The sequence below is a fragment of the Chelonus insularis genome, unplaced genomic scaffold, assembly GCF_013357705.1.
Source record: "Chelonus insularis isolate UGA/USDA-ARS -01 unplaced genomic scaffold, ASM1335770v1 contig_25_pilon, whole genome shotgun sequence".
In the NCBI taxonomy this organism is placed as follows: domain Eukaryota; kingdom Metazoa; phylum Arthropoda; class Insecta; order Hymenoptera; family Braconidae; genus Chelonus; species Chelonus insularis.
The window spans coordinates 648447-670864 of record NW_023276451.1 but is presented as its reverse complement, the minus strand read 5'-3'; the positions used below and the strand labels follow the sequence as shown (position 1 = coordinate 670864).

General features: G+C 33.2%; 1 protein-coding gene across 5 annotated transcripts in view; it reads right to left on the bottom strand.

Annotated features, from left to right (window-relative positions):
• Nucleotides 1–784: 784 nt before the first annotated feature.
• The window catches only part of LOC118064868 (optomotor-blind protein-like), a 58624-nt gene continuing 36990 nt past the window's right edge, over nucleotides 785–22418 (bottom strand). For 4 of the 5 annotated variants that reach the window (XM_035079772.1, XM_035079775.1, XM_035079773.1 and 1 more), the window contains exons 5-7: nucleotides 10838–10984; nucleotides 9379–9455; nucleotides 785–3857 (exon numbers count right to left, since the gene is read on the bottom strand). In XM_035079772.1, coding sequence (XP_034935663.1) covers nucleotides 3023–3857; nucleotides 9379–9455; nucleotides 10838–10984 — 1059 coding nt within the window. In that variant the 3' untranslated portion in view covers nucleotides 785–3022. The remainder of the gene's footprint in view (nucleotides 3858–9378; nucleotides 9456–10837; nucleotides 10985–22418) is intronic. The other variant, XM_035079774.1, reaches the window with a different exon arrangement.

Here is a 22418-nt window from a genome sequence, read left to right as displayed (position 1 = left end):
TCCAACTCACTTAATTTATTTCAATTGCTTATCCATGCAAAAGCAATCTCTTCTATCAAGAGAAACCGATAATCCCACGCGCTCTTCATTTGGCATTGTAAGGTCAATGCGAAAAAGGAAATGTCGAGGAATAAGAAATACATTACAAAATAAAGTTTAAACATACGTATTTTACGATGGAATGTAACACTGATGTTTCATCAGGAGCATGAATGACACATGTCTTGGCCAATATGGAAAAATATGTTGATAGATTCGCTGATTCAGATGTTGAGAATTAAGTGACAGATGAAAAATCTATTCATCTATTTTTTTATACTCCTACGATTAATTTTATAGGTCACAATATCTGTTCTGCTTTCGTTTTCATGTCTCTGATTCCTCTAGTCAGCAAATTAAAATATCATTTTGTGCAGGTATCGATTTAAAGGTTTCATCTTCATTAGTAATCAATTTCTCATCTAAATGGGAAATTCAAAACATTTATTTATATGATTTGACAGGTTTATAAATAAATTTATTAATCATTAACGACTTCTTAATTTAGAGATCTATTAAATTTTGTATAAATTATAAAATAAATTCACCATTATTTCTTAGTTTGATTATTTAATTTAATCAACAAAACATTTTATCTTAAATTAATTAAACATAAATTAAACTTTTGTACTTTAAAATAATATCAACTATATTTAATAATTACTAATTATTGTATTCAAAGATTGAATTGATTTAAAACAGTTTTTTTATAAAGATGAATAAAATTTTACATAATTTTGTTTGGAATAAGTGATTAAGGTGAATGAAGAAAAAAACATTTGTTTATTTTTAAATTAATATATAATTTTTAGTCACATGGGATTTGAAAATGATGAGGAAAAGGAAAATTGAGATTTTTTGCTAAAGGTGTACAATATACAATACATATCGTAGGAATGATGATTTAGGAAATGATAAGGCCACGCAGGACCTCTTCTTATTGCTTCTCATCTTTTCAGATTATTCGTGAAATTTCTGAACATTTTTCAAGCGCCTTTATCTAATTATCATTACAATTTGGAAAGTTATCTTCATATCTCATAGCTTTACATTTTACAATAATGTAGATAAATTTTTTCTCAATCATTGATCGACATTTTGTTCTTATGTGAGATTCATTTTCTCTTAAAATTTTTTCATTTAATAACGATTGCAAAATTAAAGACATAAATTAGCATTTAAATACTATAATTTTTTGTTAAACAACTATTTCAATTTATTAGATGATATAAAGTAAACATAAACTTTCATTTATTTCTGCTCCAAATCTTTCTGGCAAGACTTGAATATATAACAAAAAACAAAGAGAAAGAATTGGAGCGAAATTACTTAAAAAAATAAATGTCCACTCTCAATGTTATCACGAATATAAAAATGGATAATTTAAAAAGACTGTAAAAGCTATGTACCATAAATGTTGCAGTTGATAATAAATTACTTCACTCACTGCTACATTTAATTTATTTATTTAATATTTTCTGTATGATATTTATGCACAACTTTTCTAAGCTTCTTTGAAACAGGTATTATTTTTCACACAACAATCTAACGAGTTCGATAAAGATAATTGTAAACAATTAGAGACAATGATGAACCCTAATTATTGTATTTTATTCTCTTTGTTATTTTTTTTATTTTTTTTTTATTATTCATAAAAACTTGTGTTTTATTTTCATTTTAATTTCTCACTCATTCATTTTTTTTTTTGTATTTTTTATATTCCTTTATAAATTGGTTTTATTACACATCCTTCGATTATCTATATCATTTATGTTCATATCATTCATACAATTCTCAAGACATGTTACATTCACTTTCCGTCATTAACACTTCTATAAATAAACGTCAATCAGGTGTTACCAATCATTGAATAATCGTGAAGTGATCTGAGTGGAAAATAAATAAAAATGAATAAAGCATGAATGAAATAAGAAAATAATATGCTAAATAAATGGAATTTTTTTTTATCTAATGACGTCTTTTATACAACAAATTTCCTCTAGTAGTTTACAGATAATCATAATTATTCCTGAGAAAATGTGAGATAAGGAATCTCGTAGAACAAAATTTCAAGTCGATCATAAGGACGATCAATTTAATGAATAATTTTCCTTTTTTTGGCGGCGCAATTTAATTAATGAAGACAGCGAGTGCTTAACGCAATGATTTCTCTGGAGCACTAATTTAATGAATTATCGTAATTAAGATATTCAATAATTAATATGGAGGGGATAGTTGTATTTATATTTTGAAAGATATATTTATATATATAATCACTAGGGTACATATTTACAATTGGGTCAGTAAAGAGTAGAGGTGCTCGTTCATTTCAATTATTTTCCAATTATATTGCAATATTTACTCATACTTAATAACCATTACTTAATTTGTCTTAAGCTTTAAAGTATTCGAATCAGGCAATAATTGAAGCTCCTCTTCTCTTGAATTCTTTTCTCACTGCAGGATAATTGCTCGAGAAAATGTACAAAGGTATAAGGGTGCTCTAGCACCAGTCATCACTATCTTATCAGTGTTCATAGCACAACAACCAATTGATCGATAACTCGCTAAAAATTCCAGGTAATTATTAACTATATACACACGTCACACGCGACATTTGTCCATTATCTCTGTTATTACTTGACGTTTTTTACAGTCGATTTTTTATCACGCGAATATATCGCTATTTATGTTGAAAATACTTGTATCGCTCTTAAATTGCACTTTATAGTTCCCACATCCTCATAACTTCTTTTTAAGACTCGTGGATAATCCTTCTTTTTTGTTGTCTTTCGACAATAATAGATTACCCAAACTCTCTATCTCTCTCAACAACATTCTACGATAATCTTGGCTACGAAGGCTCAGACGTGGAATCCGGCTCGAGTTCCTGCTCATTCGCAGACTCTTCACCGCTAGTTATCTCAAGATCCTCATCCTCCGTGTCTATCTTGGTGCTAGTTACAGGCTCGTTCTCATCTTGTCACGGACTCCCTCCACCACCGTCAGCATCATTTCGATGTCCAGGCGTCAAACTTGGACTTCGTCTCCTCTTGATACCTCGCCTTTCTTGCAATCCGTTTACCATATTTTCGATCGATTTAAGTTCACCAGTTCCTGATGCTGGCCCACTATTTACTGTAAGGCCTCCATTATTTCCAGGAGTAGGAGATCCGGTAGGTGGTCTTGGTGGAGGTGACCGTGGACTTAGTGTACGACTTCCTGGTGTGACGGTTTCAAAAGCTGAACCATGTGATGGTGCTGGTAGGGTGTAAGGCGCAAATCGGTGACCCTTAAGTTGATGAAGTGGACTCGATAGTGGATGTGGATAGTGAGCAAAGAGTGCTGGATGTTGCGAAGCTGCCAATGCCAGCTGTGCGTTCAGCAGCATTCCAGGAGTAACTCCACTGTGAAGTCCAAGTGGATTTGGTGGCATAAGTGGATTGTGTCCAGGATAAATTCCAGGTACCGGTGGATAAAAGTAGGGTAGCAATGGAGGATGAAGCACTGGTGGTCCTACAGATACATCGGGCCTTGGACCCTCTGAAGTTGGTCCCCCTGGTACCCCTCCACTCTCGGAACCAGAAGATTCACTTCCTTCTCCACGTTCGCTCGTTCTGTCATCTCGTTCCCTTGAATGTTCACGTTCACGATGATGTTGGGCTGGATGTGGCGTGTCTGGTCCAACAACATCCAACAGTTTGTCTTCATCATCCATCAAGTCATTAGCCGAATTGGACGATCTGCGTTTATCCGGCGATGCTGGAGCTGACGTCAAACGGGAACTTCCTCCTGACACGGTCAACAGCGCCTGTCTTCTGCAACAACGACTTTGAGTTAGCAATGATATAATGGCTTCTTCGTCAACATAAAATAAAACGACAGTAGAGAAGATAAAGGAAAAGGTGAAACGACAAAAAGTATTACGAAGATCCGGTTTGTGTCACGTAACTCAGCAGTCGCGCGAACAGTCACGTATTGTGACTTATGAAGTTGTTACGCGTAACGGTCACTCGCTATCGGTAAATAGTCGCCTCGTCGCCACAGCAAACACATGCCGCTGAAGCACGCACGATGAATTGTAGCTTACCTATCCTTACAACCTGTTCCTGATAATAATAACTGCACTCATTTACTTGGTAGCGTTCAATATAATAACAAGAAGGAGATTGAGAGAATTTATGAGAGTATAACCATCGGCAATTGTGCCCGAGGCACGACAGGTATCAAATTAATTATCTTAATCGTACTACAAACGCCTTTTCTATTCGCCTGAAAATGACACCGAATACCCTCGAGGCTTGCCTTTTTTTACTCTTCGTCAATTACATGTGTCACGACCTCGTAATACTGGAGATATATTGTCCTCCAGCGAAAGTTTGCTTTATTCATTTTTGATAGGATGCTATAAACAACAAGTACTTAACATTGGATTTTATGTATCCTCGGTACAGACACTTCGTCATGTCAATCTTCAGTCTAGAATACATCACGTTGAATTACAAAACTCATTTTATAATCTTTGACCATTAAATTATCTCTATTTGAAGCACATGTTCTTATATCATCGTGGAAAAGAGTCTAGTAGGAGGAAAATATCGTATACGTTCACTTAAGCACGTTCTTACTTTAATTTATTTATTTTATATTTATTTATCAAGGAGAAAAATAATTATGTAACAGATAAAAAAAAACAATTTTACTTCATTTATTTTTTTTTTAAAAACAGTGATGATTTTTTCGATCAAGTTTTAGGATCTATTTAATTTTACTGAAACCATTAGTATTTAAAGATATAAAAATTTAAAACAAACAAATAAAATGAACCCACAAATTGAGGTATGAAGCAACGAGTCAATCGTATTGATTTTCAATAATCAAATAAACCAGTCTCGTTTTCGGAATCACAAAATGCAGTTTTAATTTCAAATTCACAAAAATTTCGTTGAAACGAAAGAAAAAAATTCTCGTTACCAAAGAGAAAGCTATTTGCAATAGTGATCAATGGAATTTAATCAAGACCAAAAAATAAAGCATAATGATGTTAATAAAAAATCATCCCTTACATCAATGTGATGACCTCGTTTAGAAGATGGAATAGAGGGGGAGGAAGAGGGGGCATGAAATAAGCCTACCCTTTAATCACGCGGGTATTTCACACCTCTAACCATTGCAAATTGCAATCCACCTACTTGTGCACATATACACATGGAAGTTGTAAAGTTTTCGTTCACACGTGTCTGGGTAAACAAGCGGCTTGCACGCACGCCCCATCGTTAGTCCCGCGTCACGATCATGGTAGAGTTTAATTTCTCTCCGTCCCTCTTGTATTTTAACTATTTATTTATTCTTTTTATTTTTTTTAGCCACGAGCGAACGTCGATCGCACGATAGACTCGTTCGTGTTTACGAACTGCGTGACGCCTCGACAGATCGATTACCGCGTTGACGATGGGACTTGTATGAGCACCCTTTTTACCTCCTACTGCACGGCTACCTCACGTGTTCGGTCAATCAGCACGAAAAATCGTGACTGCAACCTACGATATAGTCTAACTGTGCATCCACTGAGGGTTAATCATATTTATTCCACATAAACGCGGCGAAACATTTTGTTTGTCTTTCAAATCGTTTCATTTTATAATTTCTACATATATTTTTCTCTGCTTTATCATTCTTAACATACTATTATGTTGAACAATATCTACAATTCTACCGTTGGAATCTTTTATCAGAACTCGAGTATTACATTTTATTCAATTACTGTAATTGACTACTTATTTTTTCTCATGCTCATTTATGAAGCTTTTGTATTTCATTTATTTTAATTCTTTTTTAATTGGTACCTACTTAGATACATTATACACTTATTTTTAAAAACAAAATTTTCTTTATCATATAAATAATAAGCTAATTATCGAAGAAAAAAAATTATTGAATTATTAAATTGATCTCAATTGAGATCCATGATTATAAGTTGTTTTTATTATGACAAAAGTCAACTTTTTTTCAACTGGTAAATTTTTTTAGTGAGTCTGGTATTGTTTAAATGAGCCAAGAGCATGAATTTCTAATGATGAATAAACGATTCATTGAAAAGTTGACACCAAGCGAATGGATTTTAATGTAGATTGAAAATAAAGTTAGAAGACCCGCGTTTTGTTGTACGACCAAGAGGATTACAAGTCTTTCTCCCTAATACCATGTAATGCGATCATCGATACATGTGCACCTCAGTTGTCTTCGTTATTCATGTGAAACGAGGTAGAAAAAGAAAGAAAACGGTAGCTGAGGGTGTGTGCTGCATACTCTGTACACTAATCGATAACAGAGCTCATATAGGGGATGGGATTCTCCCGCATAAATATATCCGTTGTGGCTATATACACACGCGTATATTACGATATTGTACTGACACTCCAATTATCAAGCTACAAGCCTTGAGAGTGAATTTTTTTCAGTACTAATTCGTATATGATTTTTTTACTTTTTACTCTTCTTTTTTATCAGTCGCACAACTGGTTGGATTATGCCCCAACGTATAATCTACAATGAATTCATTTGACCTTTGATATCATAATTTATGAACACTTTACATCAGACTCAAACAAATATGTATGATATACAGACGATTAAACCGCGGGGTTTTTATTCGTGGATGATTAGCGAGTCAACTTTGACAGAAAAATGTGATAATACACCTTTTTTTTTATATTGCTTTCTATAAATACTGAAATTTTTGTTACATTGTCAATTTATTTAGTAAACAGTCTAAGTGATAATAATTTTTTAACATTACAATAAATGTAAAAAATATAATAAATCTTTATTATTTAAGTTTGTAACAAAAAATTATAATTTATTTCTTATTTTTTATTCATTCAATTTGATTCTATCGGTTTTTTTAAAATTGAAATACAATTTTTTTAAAAGTAAATTTAATTATTTAATGAACAAATAATACTAAAATAAATATTTAAATGAATTCACGTCAGATTATGTTGTTAGGGAATGTTTTTTGAGAAACTGCGGAATTATAAACACCAAAATAAACATTTATAAGAGGAGTAGATTTACTCTGACACCTAGAGAAACGAAGACAAAGGCCAAGATAAGATCATGAGGCTGTCGGTTTAGAATCAACGCGTTTGTGGTCTGCGTGCCGGGCACGTTCGTGCTGGAGAAAAAGGGTGGCAATGCCTTTGACACCGCAGGATTCGCCTGACTATTATTAGTATCATCGTCCACCCTCTAGATCCCCTCGTCGTGTAGAATTATAATCCACCCTTTCAGCAGAAGACTACGACCCCTGATAGGGGTTCTAGGCACATCTCGCGGTTACGTTCAGCAGCTTTACATTTGCTTGAGAACAAGTTACGTGTAGGAGAGTAATAGAAAAAGAAAGAATGATTTGTGGAGTAGCTGTGTACATAATTTTGATCCCTCGACCCTTTCTCTCCTCTGAACTCGACCGGATTAGATAATGTCAGAGGGTTAACCAGACGAGTCCCTTCACGAATTTTAAATTACAGCCACACCTCCACGGAAATTAGACTTTTAAAAATTCTTTTTTTGTCTTATTCAAACTATCTGGACAAAGAATAATAAAAGAATGAAAAGCGAAGGAAAATGAGAAAGCATCTAAATGGTCTTTTTTTATATTTTGGAGTATCTTCAAAATATTAACAACAATTTTAATTGATATAATAAATCATTTTTTATTAATTGGTTATGTATTAACGATCTTGAATAAAGTTGAAGTTTCCTAATAGCTTGTTTTATCATTAAGTATTTTATTGGGCAAATTTGACTAATAATGAAATATTTACTTCATTATTTTCAATTAATTAGTTTTAAAGATTAATCATAAATTGTAATCGTCCATATTTTTTGTGATATTTTACAATTACAATTTAATTTGTTAACTATTACCAGCCACTGCATGATGTCTTGTATCCTATTGATGGCTGATAAATACGAGTAAAATATTAACATCAATATTTATTCTTACGTAACTAACTCTAATTTAAATCGTTTTTCCAAGTATTTTCATGAGTAAAAACCAATCGACTATTTTATTTCACTCATGCAACGATAAAAATAAGTTATTAATATTGTTAGTATTATTCTAAAATAATTGTGAATTTCGACATATTTAAACTTGAATTATTTAGTTCAATAAAAATTAATTAATATTACTAATTTTTTATTGATGTTAAAAAAATAATAATAAAAAAGATTTATATTCATTAAACTCTACTTGAAAAGAATAAAAAAAATGATCGTTGACAAATGTGATTGACGATGAGAATAATGTGATGGAGAATCATTTCAAGGGTGTCTTGGATCAAGAATGAGACTCGAAAGTGGTTTTTATGTGGATATAACAGCTCATAGTACTAATATAAAATTCAAAGCCTCAGTGAGTGGCACCCTCAACGTAAACCATAGCACCGCCCCTGAACATCAGTATGCTAATCCAATGATTGGCTATGTTCCAACCTCATCTCAGTCCTACCTTGTTTTGACCCTTGTGCTTTTTCATGCTTCCTCTTTTTTGCAGCTCCGCATCACTTTTATAATTCTTTCCACAAAAAAATATACAGCAAAAAAATTCATTTTGTTTAAAACAAATTCCCCTCAGTATTTTTTCTACTTTTTTGTACTGTTTTATTACCAATTTTTTTTTTTATTTCCTTTAAGAATGATATACAAACGATGAGAAAAAATCAGACTTATATAAAATTTGAATAGAATAGTGATGAAAATAATGAGTATATTGAGGTTTGATAATAATACAGAGATCGATTTCTAGCACTTGACATCCTGGAGATGAGATAATAAGGTCTAATGAATAAAAAATAATATGATGATCGTTGTAAAAGAGAAGAATGGTATATAGTCTTCTTAATGCTATCAAAATCCACTTGAGCTGTATCGTGGGTTTAGATAAATTAGAATGGATTTCATGGAGCGTTTGACTGCGTGTTATAAGCACTACGATGCGGCAGCAATCGCCCTGAGGGGCAAGAGTCCATATGAAGCCTATAAACTTGCAATATTGAATACAAATGAACGGATCACGACTTGCCAGGGGTGCGAATGAGACTCGAGATTCAAACCCTTGATAGCTTTCAGGGATCATGATCGACCGTTGGATCATGTTTGGTTAATGAGGACATGCTGGGATTCGTGACAGCGGCTCATAGAAAAATATCATTAATTTTCTATCTATTTCTAACAGAAATATTTTCAAATAGATAAAACTAGGTATAAATCATTTTAAACAGATGAAAAAGAAGAGATAAGGTAGGGAAAAATTCTGAAAGCGACACTCACTTTTTTTCTCGTTTTCCTGCACCTGTATCTCGAAATCCTTTGGCGAAGGGATTGTTGTCGATCTTCAGTTGAGTTATCTAGACAAAGAAATAAATATTAATATTATTAAAATTATTATAAGCGATAATGAAAAAATATTATAATGATTTTTCAGAGATTTTTTAATCATTTTGGATCTTTTAAATGCCAATTTTACTCTAAAAGTATTAAGTAAACATATAATACATCTTGAAATATAATATCTAATTCCTCTAAAATTTTATTTTAATTCTTCTAGTTTTTAATTACAATTATTATTTTTTTAATTCTTCAATAATCACTTTTTCCAATCTAGAAATCATATCAATCTACTTGCAATTTAGCTATTCAAACAACGCAATAAATATTATCATAGTCATAATTTAGATTGATACAACACTGAATTCTTCGAGAGCTGACAGAAGTTAAGATATAAATGACTGATAATTAGAAATGAAAAAAAAATTTATCATGGATTTGATTAAATGAGAAAGCATTACTGTATATTGGATTAAAAGAAGTGTTTTGAAAGTCAAACTTCCATGAAATAAAATAAAGATAAAACGGAACAAACTGAACTACATGAATAATTGCTGCAATAATCAAAGCATTCACATAAATAAATATTATATAGAAACTAATATTTTTTATCCTCTAGATAAAATCTACATCTTCCTCAAATAATTATGAGAGCACAGGTATATAATAATTATTTTCATTTATATATTAAACTCCATGAAAAACGTTCCGTGATCAATCTCAGATCGTTACTATTGATTGTGATATAGTCTGTACTCACATAAATGTAACGCACATAATAGTTCCATAAATTGTAGACTAAATAAGTGAATAAAAACCAAAGAAAAGACCATCCATAGGTAAGCACTTATATCTCTTACATATCTATTTTAGATCGAGTTGACAATTGAGAAAATATTTATAGGCTACGTATCCATATCAAGGCTGCTTTCAAGCTTATGTAGAATCAATACCAATGCGACATATGCAGTGTTGGAATCATGCATAAAATCATGTAATTCTCAAATGAAATATTTAGCCAAGTATTAGTCTAATAAATCCAACATTACTATCAAATTGAATCGATGAAAGTATTTTTTAAAATGAGAAAATCATTTAAAAGCTGGTCTTTAAGGAGAAAAATTTTTTTCCTGAATTAAAAACTTGGAAACTATGATGAGCAAGTTTTGGAACAAACTCCTGGAACGACTCCAAGGTGTCTCGTGAAACTTTACCCTCGCGCTAAGATCTTTTTCAAATCCCACTTTTTCTTTTTCCGTTTTCTGTTTGACTTTCGCCGACAGGTCAATATTGAATTCTACTTGCAGCATTGACAAGAGAAAAAAAAATCGAAGGGTATAAGGAGTAAAAGAAAGAAAGAAGAATAAAAAAGATAGACAAGATGGAAGTTTAGCTCACTTACCTTTTCGTTTTGGTACGCAGTGACGGCAATGAATTCCGTCTCCTTGAATACGTAACTTCTGAACGTCGAGTACGGTAGTTTGAGGACATCGTTCGCTCTTACAAGGTGAAACCTCGGCTGGTATTTGTGCATTGAGTTTAGTATCGTCTGAAACAAGAGAATAAACCATTTATGGGACAGACTGCTTCACATTTTTACAATCATTATATGTACTTGCTTTTTAATAGTTAATAGCGTATTTGTTGTTAGTCAGGAATTTATGGAAAGGAGTTTATGATAATCGCTTTTCTTCTTCAAGATTGTCCAATTAACGTTGAAATTTTTTTTAACTTTCAATAGAAGTCCATTTTCTATCCACTGTGGTACACATAATTCACTTAATCCTAATGCATAACTTTTAATTGTTTAAACATTTTTTTTATATTCAAAACAATATATATATATATTTTAAATTTTAAAACCCCTTAGGAATTCATTCTCTGAAATGATATAAATATTAGTGAATTTCAGAATAAAAATAAATGATGAGCTTAAAGCATTCATAATAAAAGAAACAAAGGCTATGTGAGCATCATCATCATTTGCGAAGACTTTTCGAACTCAAGAGAGATAAAATGAACAGAGTAGGAGGATGTGAATGATAATAAATAAATATCTCAGTGCCATTTGCTGGTTGATCGTAAGCGCGGGCGGCATGGTATAAAGAAGGAATAATTAGTGTCGGATAGATAAGACTAATCTACGCGTTTGTCATTAGCCTATCAACACTATATACCTAAATGCCTTCGCTTTGAGATCTCTTCCTTGGTCATTCTTTCCCCTTTCCAACTGGTATTCAACCAAATATGCCAGAATATATCAAGCAATTAGTAATTCTCAGTATGTTTTTTCACCAAAAAAGGCATCTTTTTCCCTATCTCGACATTCAGATGCATCCGCTGGTCGATGAAGAGAAAACTGGCAAAAGACACTCGTAAGAATTTATGTATATCATATATAGTAAAAAAGAAAAGACCGTGTTGTCTACACAGAAGCCGACGCGCGGCTAATGACTCTGTCCGTAGTAATCTCAGGGTGTTATCTGTCCAGCTACCTGGCGGCCCACCTACTTGGAATCATGAGGACCAATCGGTCCAGCGTTGAAACATCGTAACCAGTGAAATGTTTTTTTCTCATCTTAAATTCACCAAGAAGTGAAAAACAGAACTTCTCATGTGCTTTTGTTGGACATCAATTAATGGTATAAGTTGTAAAAAAAATGTGTTATCATGAAAGGATAATTGATGGATGGAAAATCTGATTTTACAGTGTGTTATTATGAATGAAATGATGAAAAAATTCAATATTAAATGTTCATTTGATTACAGTCATTGTCACAGTTTTTTCCACGTTGTCAGCTAGAGAAAATTATTAGAAGCAAATATATGTTATTATTCGGTTTACAAAAGAATTGTTGGCATCTTTTTTTCGTTCGATTGCCAGTTGTATTTTTATCACTTTTTGAAATCACACATTCACATTCATTTACTAATGATGAGTTTTCAATGGGGAAATTATTAAATGCAATTTTTTCACTATTTTATGATAATTAGAAAACTGGGACATTTTTTTTAAAGATGAATTTATTTTTTAAAATAAATAAATTAATTGAATAAATAAAAAAATTATTGATGGGGTTTCGTTATCAGTGGCGCCATCATTACTAGCAGTGGTGTAATGTAGAAGCGAATCGTTCGCAAGGGTATACGATGAGGGTGGCAGGAAGAAAAGGCAAGGCGGTGGAGTAGGTGGCGAAAGCCGGTATGCGGTCGAAGCTATGGCGAAGCTTCTGGAGTATCGACCGCCCGAAAAAGGGGTGGATTTTCCGGCCAAGTCGGAGGGAGCGTATAGAAGGCGTACGCGACATGCTTTGCATTTGATAGACTTGGTGTAAGGGTGAGAATAAAAGGAAAGGGTGAACCATCGACGCCATAACTTTTGAAGTCATTAAAAAATTAAAAAAAAAAGTCTCTTTAATTGCAATTCTATTTTATTAACACTAATCCTACTAGTGTATAAAGGATTTTTGATGAAAAAAAAACGTAATATTCTGAATGAAAATAAGAAATATATAAATTTGTTTTATAATTTCAATCCTTAACTATATCTTCTGTGCTCTGCAGTTTAAACAAACAGCTTTCAAGCCAGAAAAGTGTTTTACACTGATTAAGAAAGTTTTATAAAATGTGTAGAGTTAACTGTGTTGTTAATTCAATCTTATTTTATATACTCGTGTGTGCATATTGTTTTAATTAAATTCATTATATTTATCACTTGCTAATGGCATGATTATTGTAATTCTATTTATCTTCATACGATGAATATTAAATTGATATCAGAATGTAATTAATGTTTGCTAAATTTATTAATGTAAAGCATTGAAAGAAGAAATGGATCAGTTTCAAAGTACAAAAAAACAGAAATGTTCTTGATTTTCTGTTTGAACAAAGTAAAGGAAAAAAGAAGAAAAAATGTAAAGAACCCTCATAGAAGAAAACGTTAAACGGAAATCAGTCCGTTTACATCGACTGCCACAAAGGTTTTTATCCCCCAACCATTTTTGCTCCTATGCGTCGAGAGGATGAAGAAAAACTCTTTGAGGTGGTCTACATTACTTTTTCTATATCACAGTAAAATATTCACGCGCTTCGAAAATATTTGAATGATAAAAAAGCGATCAAACGGAAGCCTACACGGTAAATCCAAGCGCATTCTTGTTACACATTTAAACGTGTTAAATATGACGTCACCTATTTGATATACATTGTAGTCACTTTTTACACGCTTAGAACTGCATTAAAAGTGACTACAATGTTTATCAAATAGATAACCTCATATTTAACACGTTTAAATGTGTAATAAGAATGCGCTTGGATTCACAGTGTTTACGTGAAAAATTATCAAAATAATTTAATTAAATATATATAATGAATTAAATAATTATTCTAATAATTTCATATGTGCATGAAATGTTTTTTCAATTACTATATATTTAAAAAAAAGAGAAAAGTTCGCATGATTGGAGAAACAAATTACCAAAGCGTAATACACCGTGAAATAAAATCAACAGTAAAATTGAAATAATAAGTAAAAAAAACATGGTTTATAAATAATTAATTCAGATCGGTTCATCTACTGTGAATGCTTTTTCGCCTGTTCTCGAATTATCGCTACTGCTGACAATGGACCCGTTGATTGAAGCCGATCGAATGCTTTTTTGTCCTCAAATTTTATCTCCTTCTTTTTTCTTTATCCTGCAGACGTCGCGGAACTGGCATTGAAATGCTTGGATAACACCCGAAGGTTTTGCTTCCGCTTCATCCCTCTCGACTCCGTAATTTTGCGACCGCGGGTCAAACAGAGAAAAGAAGAAAGTGCAAACGACCATCAGGATAACTCCCTCGATAACGTTCGACCATGAAGAACCATCCCTTAGAACGCTTTTTTATTTTACTCCCCAGGGGAATTGTCTCGGACGAACAGTTTCTACTCTGTAATCGGTCTTTTGCTTTTTCGAATACAAATTTTTCCATGAGATTCTTGGGGCTTTTCTCAAATTACTGAAACCCTTTAACCCTAATTCAGTGAAAAAATATTCCCCATTCTGTGAATAATTTTAATGAGTTCAAACCAACCTCATGATCACTCAATTACTCTCCACAAATAAAATAGTAAAAATAATTGAAAATCATTGCAAAATAGTAATAACAATACACTTGCAAATCTCCAATTTTAAAGTGATTGATTTTAATACACTAAAAGTGTCTTAAAAAGGATGACAATGTCAATCAAATAGATGACGTCATATTAAAACACTTTTAGTATATCAAAATAAAACACTGCGATTTGTAGTATGCAAAATCAGTAAATATTCACTATTTTTAATTAATTTTCAATGATTTACTTTCAGAGAATAAATGTTAATTTTTATTCTTTAAATTGATTGCTTTATTTACCTGAGTTGGTTCCGAATCCTTTCCATCACCTGATTTCTGAAAACAGAACTGTGGACATCGACATTTTATTAAATAAAAAAAAAGAAAGAACGAATGAATTTTCTTAAAAATATTTTCGCATTTCTTTTTAATTTTATCGACTGAGAGAATTGTTTATGAATAAAACGATTCATTGAAGAATGAACTAAGCAAAGGAAACAATTAATCTTAACAAAAAAAAAGTGTCAAATCAGTTTTTTTTTCTTATTCATCACCCCAGCATTAAATGGCAATGTTTATCTAAGGACAACTATTTTCTCCTTTACCGTCATGTTATCTCAGTGAGTGGAACGATAGATATCCCGAAAGCGTCAAAGATAACCTCTGACCACAAGTCGCTCTGTCACAATCTGTCTCGTGGTCACGCTTCGTCGACTTGAAAGACGCAATTACTCTGGGCATGAAGCGTCGCTGAAAACGGTATTTTTGCTTTGGAAATTGCACGAGGAGATTCATTTCCGTTGACTAGTAACATACCTAACTGCATTTCCGAAGCGTGTCAACATAAAAATAATACATAAACATCCAGATCTACAACATATTTATCTCTCTAGTGCATTTAAAGCAGTAGTTTTTCTTCTAACTTAGATTTATTCCAAATCAATAAATGATAAAATAAACATTCAGATGCTTTGCTCTAGCCATTAGTATGTCTTTAAAGACGATTTATATGACAAACTGAAAGTTCGAGTATTAGCTATATAGGCGTCTAGCAAAGAGGAGAAACGACATGATGATATCAGAAAAGGGAAGGGAATGCTTCGTGTGCAAATAGGAGCGGCTGTCTCTACACTCCACAGAGGCAGTAAGTAAGTTGGTTAAACAGAGGTCCTAAAACATTCAAAAGACAAACAGTAGAAAAGGAAGCGCAAGGAGTTCTTTCCGGCACATCTTCTATCTTTTTTATTTCCATCTACTTCTCCTACTGCTTTGCCCCTTTTCCTCTGTTCTTTCTCTCCTCTCATCACTCACTCATGTCCATTAGCGGAGTTTGCGCGGCGGCGCCTCTGATGTCGTTGGATTACACACGACATTCGTCCTGAACCAAGCAAATAACCGCTTACCAATTTCCCTCCCTTCCTTTTACTCTACTCCTCAATACTCCTTTTTTCTCTGTACCTTAACTATGTATTTTTTTACCATCGTACACCGTGTTTTACCCCATTTTTTCCCTAAAGGCCTTCTGAGTAAATTCTTTTCGATTGTTCCTACGACTCCTTTGGGACTTATTGACGCAGCTTATTAGTATTGATTAAATGCTTCTAATTATTATATGGCTTTTTTTATTGATTTTGAATGTAATTGTTTTTAAAAATGATATAGTCAGGAGTTTGTCGATGTAAATATTTATTATTAATTATTTTTTATACACGAAAATTTTTAGAGTTATTTAAATAATAGAATGATGAATTTTAGGAAAGATGAATATTTGAAAATACAAATATTAATAAATGGAATATTTGTTAATATGAAGTGGTAGATGATAAAATAAAATCAACGTAATTATAATGTTCTAAGAAATAGTTGAAGTCGTACAAGTTTTAAAATAACTTGCTGCTTCACCAACTTCTTCCCGCCAACCTAATGGTCAAGATTAGCATATTCGACATGAACGGAAGTTGCAATTTTTCTTTTATTTTTTCAAGCCATCTCATTCATTAGTTCACACATATCAAGGGTGCCATGATGAAAAACAGATGTTTCTAAATGTGTCAAAATGCTCAACAAACTCACGACATAAATCATAAATTCGACGGAATAAACATATTTTTACAGAATATGATGCATTGTCAGTTTTGATTTAATTAGCAAGTAAGATGTGTGTTGAAAATTTTTATGGAAATATAATGTGTCACCTACGGACAATAGTGAGGTGCTGAGATAACTCTTGAGCAATCGATACTACCCAGACTACTTAACCTAGAGATGTGACAAGAACGTGTAGAGTTGACTCGGCACAATGACGTTGCTTGATAGTAAATCCAAACATCATCATGTTTCTTTTCTCATGTGGCATTGTTAGGCTTGAAGTAATGGAAGTGGAAACATAAATAACCATTTTCATGGAATTTTTAGAGCTTTTTGACCCTAAGGTACTTAATCTTAACAAGTTGACAAAATATTAGAAATCGGATATTAATAAAGAATCATTTTTTACATAAAAAATAAGCAAAAAGTCTAGCAATGTTTAGACATCTTTTCGATGTTTAAATGAAATATTTCAAAATTTTTGCCCCACATCCAAAAAACTTTAAATTAATTGTTTTGATCGAATGATTGATTAAAAAAACAATGTAACCTTTTTCAGAAGTACTGCAGTAATAAAAATTTTCTCGAAACACAGCTGATAAGAGATGCATACAAATGGGCCAATAAAAAGCTCAAAAGCTTTGTAAAAAGAGAAATGATGTCGAGATGTTCGAGTCTTTCATGTTTGCGCAAGCCGGGTTGGATTAAAAAGCCGGAAATCCAGGAAAGTGCCGGGAATTCCGTGTAGCGCGGGATTCTAGTGGCGCCAGGAACCCTAAGGGTACGGCGCTCGCAAAACGAAGGGAAGAGTAAGAAAAGGAATTAACGACGCAAGTAAGAAAGAGAACGAGATATATGCAAGGAGAAGAAATAACTGCTAAGAAAAGATGTTGAAGGTGCCGTTGCTTCATGGATTCAGTGCAACGGTTAAATTGTGAGACAGAGAGGAAGAAAGTAGCCTCATTATGTTTTGGTAATTAGCCGAATCCAACGGGTGTTTTCAATTTGCTAAAAGGCGCCGCTTGTACATTGCGGTAGTCTTTATATGCTGTCTCACTTGATTCTGTCTTGTCTTCATTTTTTAAGGGTTGTAAGACGAAAGTGAAAAACAGAAAGAATGAAAAGATGTGTCTACGACGTGAATAAAAGGTTCCTTGCTCTAAATGACTGCGCGTGAAACTTGCCGAAGAAAAGGAGAAACATCTTTATAACGTTTTTCTTTTAAATTCCCAACTACTCTGGGTCAAAATAAAATACTCTGACGTCAAATGGCTGTTTCTACTGCAGTGTTTGTCTCGTCTACAACTTGTCTGTTCCTACTTGCTAAGTAGAAACTCAGATTTGTTTTTCTTTTTGTGTCATTAACTGTGTCGAGGAAAGAACATTCAATTGTTTATTACAAACAGAAAATTAGAATGTTGTGACTTGAATTAAAATCTTCTACTTCTTTTTCAACTCAGACATTCATTATTTTTAAATTACTTTCATCACAAACTTATCTTTTGCTATTCAACGTAACAATTATTATTTGTTACTCATTTTTAAAAATAATTTATTAGTAATCTATTGGAAGTGAAACATAATAAACTTCGTATGTAATTAAAGTTAGATGATATCAGTAAAACAATCAAACTATAAAATTCTAATTAAAACTATAAATAACGTAGAAAGTTAATCCAATCATCAAAAAACAGCTTGAATAAATGAACTAATTGAATAATGAATTTTTTAACAGAGAGATATTTTCTAATTAACCGATAGGAGGTTTTTTATTTTTCCTGCCATCATTGAATTCCTTCAACTGGAAATTATACTGAACATGAATAATATTTTACAAAGTATTATTTATCTCAAGCATTATTTATCGGACATGATTAATAACAATGATAAATGAATCATGTTAAAGCTAAAAGATATTATTAATCAAGTAAATAAAAACAAATTTGCAACAGCAATAATTACTCAATAAAAACAATTGAAAGGCTATTCTAGGAAATAAAAATAGAAATTAAAAAGAACTTTTCTGTTGATTAAAACAAGAGTTGACTATAAATAAATGTTTCTAATTCTAGATGATGGTCGACTAATTGATATATCAAAAGAATCATAATGGAAAATAACAGAGCACAGATATTATTGTAGCTGGGTGTCGAGAATAAGCATCAATTGTCCTCGGACTGAAGAGAGGGCGTTTACGAGTAAGAGACAAAAGAGATTGCAAGTGGGCCAATCCTGTGATTGACGATATCGTCACCCGGAGGTGGCTCTGATAGAAATTATGATTGGTAGATTGATTGAACGAGTAAAGTGAAGTGGCGCGGGCAGCTGTAGTGGCTCTGGTGCGAGAGAGAATGTAATGAAACTAAAAGAGCCGAGGACGAGCGGACGTGGCGAGTGGCTCGGCGTTAAGCAGGAAACTGTCCCGACGTGGTAAACCCATTAAATTAGCATCCCTCTCCTCCACAGTCTACCGACATTACATTTTATCATATCAATTCATTTTTCAACATGGCTGGACACTCGACAACTGGTCCAACGTGTTCAATCATTTGCCATTTCGGTTCGATCTAATGACCAGCGACAGTAAATGTGAGAAAAGAAAAAATCACTGAAATACTTGCGAGAGTAAACGAGCAGGAGAGAAAGGCGTGGCAAAGCGATAAAACTGCGATAACTTTGTGTGTTCACAGGGTGGTCTGTTGAGCCTATGCACGCGACTATCCTTGGACGCAGTAACCGTAAAAGAGTTTCGTTGCGTTACTCCAAAAGAAAGAAAATATCTATATATATATTGGTAAAAAATAAAAATGCCACAAAAAGTATTCAACTTCTCTTCTTATTTCTTCATCTCGCCAGAGCAAGCCTTGGTAACATGTAGCCGCTGGCCACAGTTATTCCTCCTTCTTTCTTTGTCTTATTCTCCTCGGTCAGCGAGAGCAGAGGAAAGAAGAATGACTTGGTAGGTAGATATAATGTAGCCAGCTGTAGACAGCAGTAATCACATGTTTGTTTAACCTCCGAAACCCCTCATCCAACGAGGTTTCTCCCTCTGCCACCCCAAACTGCCGCCAGCCATGGGCCACCCCGAGCTCATGTTCACCAGACAAAGATATATATTTTTCTCTCTCATTTTCTATTCCTTCTCGTTCTCTCTCTCTCTCTCCAAGTACAGTTCCAAGCCAGAGTGATGGATGAGCCAGAGTCCAAGTATCCTCGTATTAATGGGCCACAGATTTCACGCACTTTAAACTCACATAAAAGCTCTGTATTTCTCTGCAAATTACTTCTTTTACTTCTAGCAATATAAACTCTGCAGAATCTTGTCTATTACAATGATTCGACGTTAAATCTACCAGTGAGAAAAAATACAATGGGGCGGAGCATCCTGGCGCCATGTCGCGGGGGGTCTAGTTAATGTAGGAGAGAAATTAAAATAAGCAAAATGAGCCAAAGGAGAATAAATAATATGAGAGGAATAAAAAATCGCATGGATGAGTGCTCCCTCTAGGCACGCACGCTTCCACGCCTATTAACGTCCAAGTTCTCATATTCTTCTGTCTCACTTCATCTTCATATCTAAACATGTGCCAATGATTCTGTACTTCTCGAGATCTGTGATTTAGATGAGCCTCCAACTGGTCTATATGTGCACCAACACTGTTGAGATATGTATATATGTAGCATCATCAGACTATTCTCATCATGTCTGTCGAGGTCTTGGGTCCACTCTGCCACTCAAGCACCTTTGTTTCAAACTATTAAGAATATCCCACAAAGTATTCCTAGACCCTTGTGACTGTTCAGGTAACGAGACAGGATGAAAAAAGCAGCCAACTCGTCAGTGTCCTTCAACATTCTTCCCTCTGAATTGATTTGTCCTGCCTGCAGCTCCAAGTGTTATCTTTTTTAGAGATCTAAAAGGCGAATCGAATCGATGGGCGTTTCTTTGCTCTCCTCGCAACTTTGCAGATTGAAAGTCTAAAAGACAGGCAGGTGAATCAGCTATACACGCGACGATGATCCTATACATAAACGGCTGCTTCATCAATTTATATTTATTGTGCTAACATACACATAGATATAAAATGTATTCGTATATTCTCAAGCACCTGGAAGTGCTTCTGCGATTCGTCGATATCCTCGGAACGTGACTATAAGTCGATTTAATCGGTAGCTGCTTGCCTGAGAGAGCATAAATAAGATCTATCTGAGACCGGTACACGGGAATCCTTTACCACGTGGATAAAAGCCCAAAGGCTCTACGAGGATAAGCGCTTTAATGCTCGCCGCACACTATATTGATGTTGATAGTATTTTGTTGGTGACACTGGCGCTGTTGCTGAGCACTTTGAAAAAATTGTCTGGTTTAGATGATGCTGATCCTGATGAATAACAGCCCAAAAGCTTTTACCTTGCTTTAGGCAATGCGCACAAATTTCGATCACGCAATACTGGTATTTATTTAATTACTTACACTGTAAAATAAGCCAATTAAATAATGAAGCTTATTACCGTCCATATCATATCGCGACCTTGTTTATAATTTTTTCCTTGAGTGTCGTTATCAAAAATACTAGCTATCATTACCTTATTCTAATTAAAGCACTTTATTTTAAATGTTGGTGAAATAGACGATATTATTGATATATTTTCAATGACTCTGTTTATGGCATATTCTATTTCCTAGAAACTGATAAATTATTGGTAAGTTAATTTATTAGATTTCCTGGTATTTGTATGGCAGCTTTTTTTGATTTTTTTCAGGTTTTTTAAAGATTAATGAATTGATTTATTTAACAAAAAATATTCGAAAGGTCAAACTATCTGCGCTGTTATGATTAAATTGGAATGCCGTGGTAACTGCACCTGATGATTTCAATCTAGATATGACAATTGAAAAAAAAGAATGTTGAATTATCTAGGAGTAATTCCAGAAGTAAAATGTCTTGTAGCAAAAATTATCTTCAGCTTTCCCACGGAATAATCGTACACCAAACCACCCACAGCGATTCAGGGTCTCTCTAGCCAGTTAGGAGACTTATATCTCGTGGCTCTTCTGTTCAGGTAGACGTTCACATAACGTTCCCAAACACACGCGTCTCACGATCGCTTGTAACGACTCGTTATGGTAATATGTCGAAGCATAATAACCCGAGTAATGGGAGTAATCCGTGCTTCCAGCATTTAGACGCTGCTGGACAAGTAGGAGAGGAAGCAATTGAAGCATAAAAAGAAGAATGAAGTAGTTAAAGAAGCTTGAAGAAGCTCTTGACAGGTCGATACTTTGTAAAGTGCCCCAATGTTCATGCAAAAACCGACAGAATTTAAATACCAGTTTGCATATGTATATTACCATTTAATAATGGACCTGGGCTTGAGAGATTTTTTTTTAAATTCTTATTGTAATATTTACAAAATAAAAAGTATTGCGAAAAATATTAACTTTGTTTTGGCTTCTTCAGAATTTTTATTTGTCAAAGTGAATGTTGATTTTTTTTAAATGCTTATTATGGGATAGTATTTTAAAAATATAATTTATTTTTAACGACTTCAAACAATTTATGATCCAAAAGAAAGTTTGAATAATTTTTTTTAATTATTTCAATCAATTCATATCTCTAATTCAATAGATTATTAATAATTACATAAGCACTGCTATTTTTTGACTATCAAAAAAATACATATTTTTCAATATATTAATTAATAAACAAAAAATTCCTGCTAGGTTGTTCTAATAATTTGTTGAATCTACATAAATAGTGATGGTGCAGAAAAACAACTTTACACATTAGTTGCCA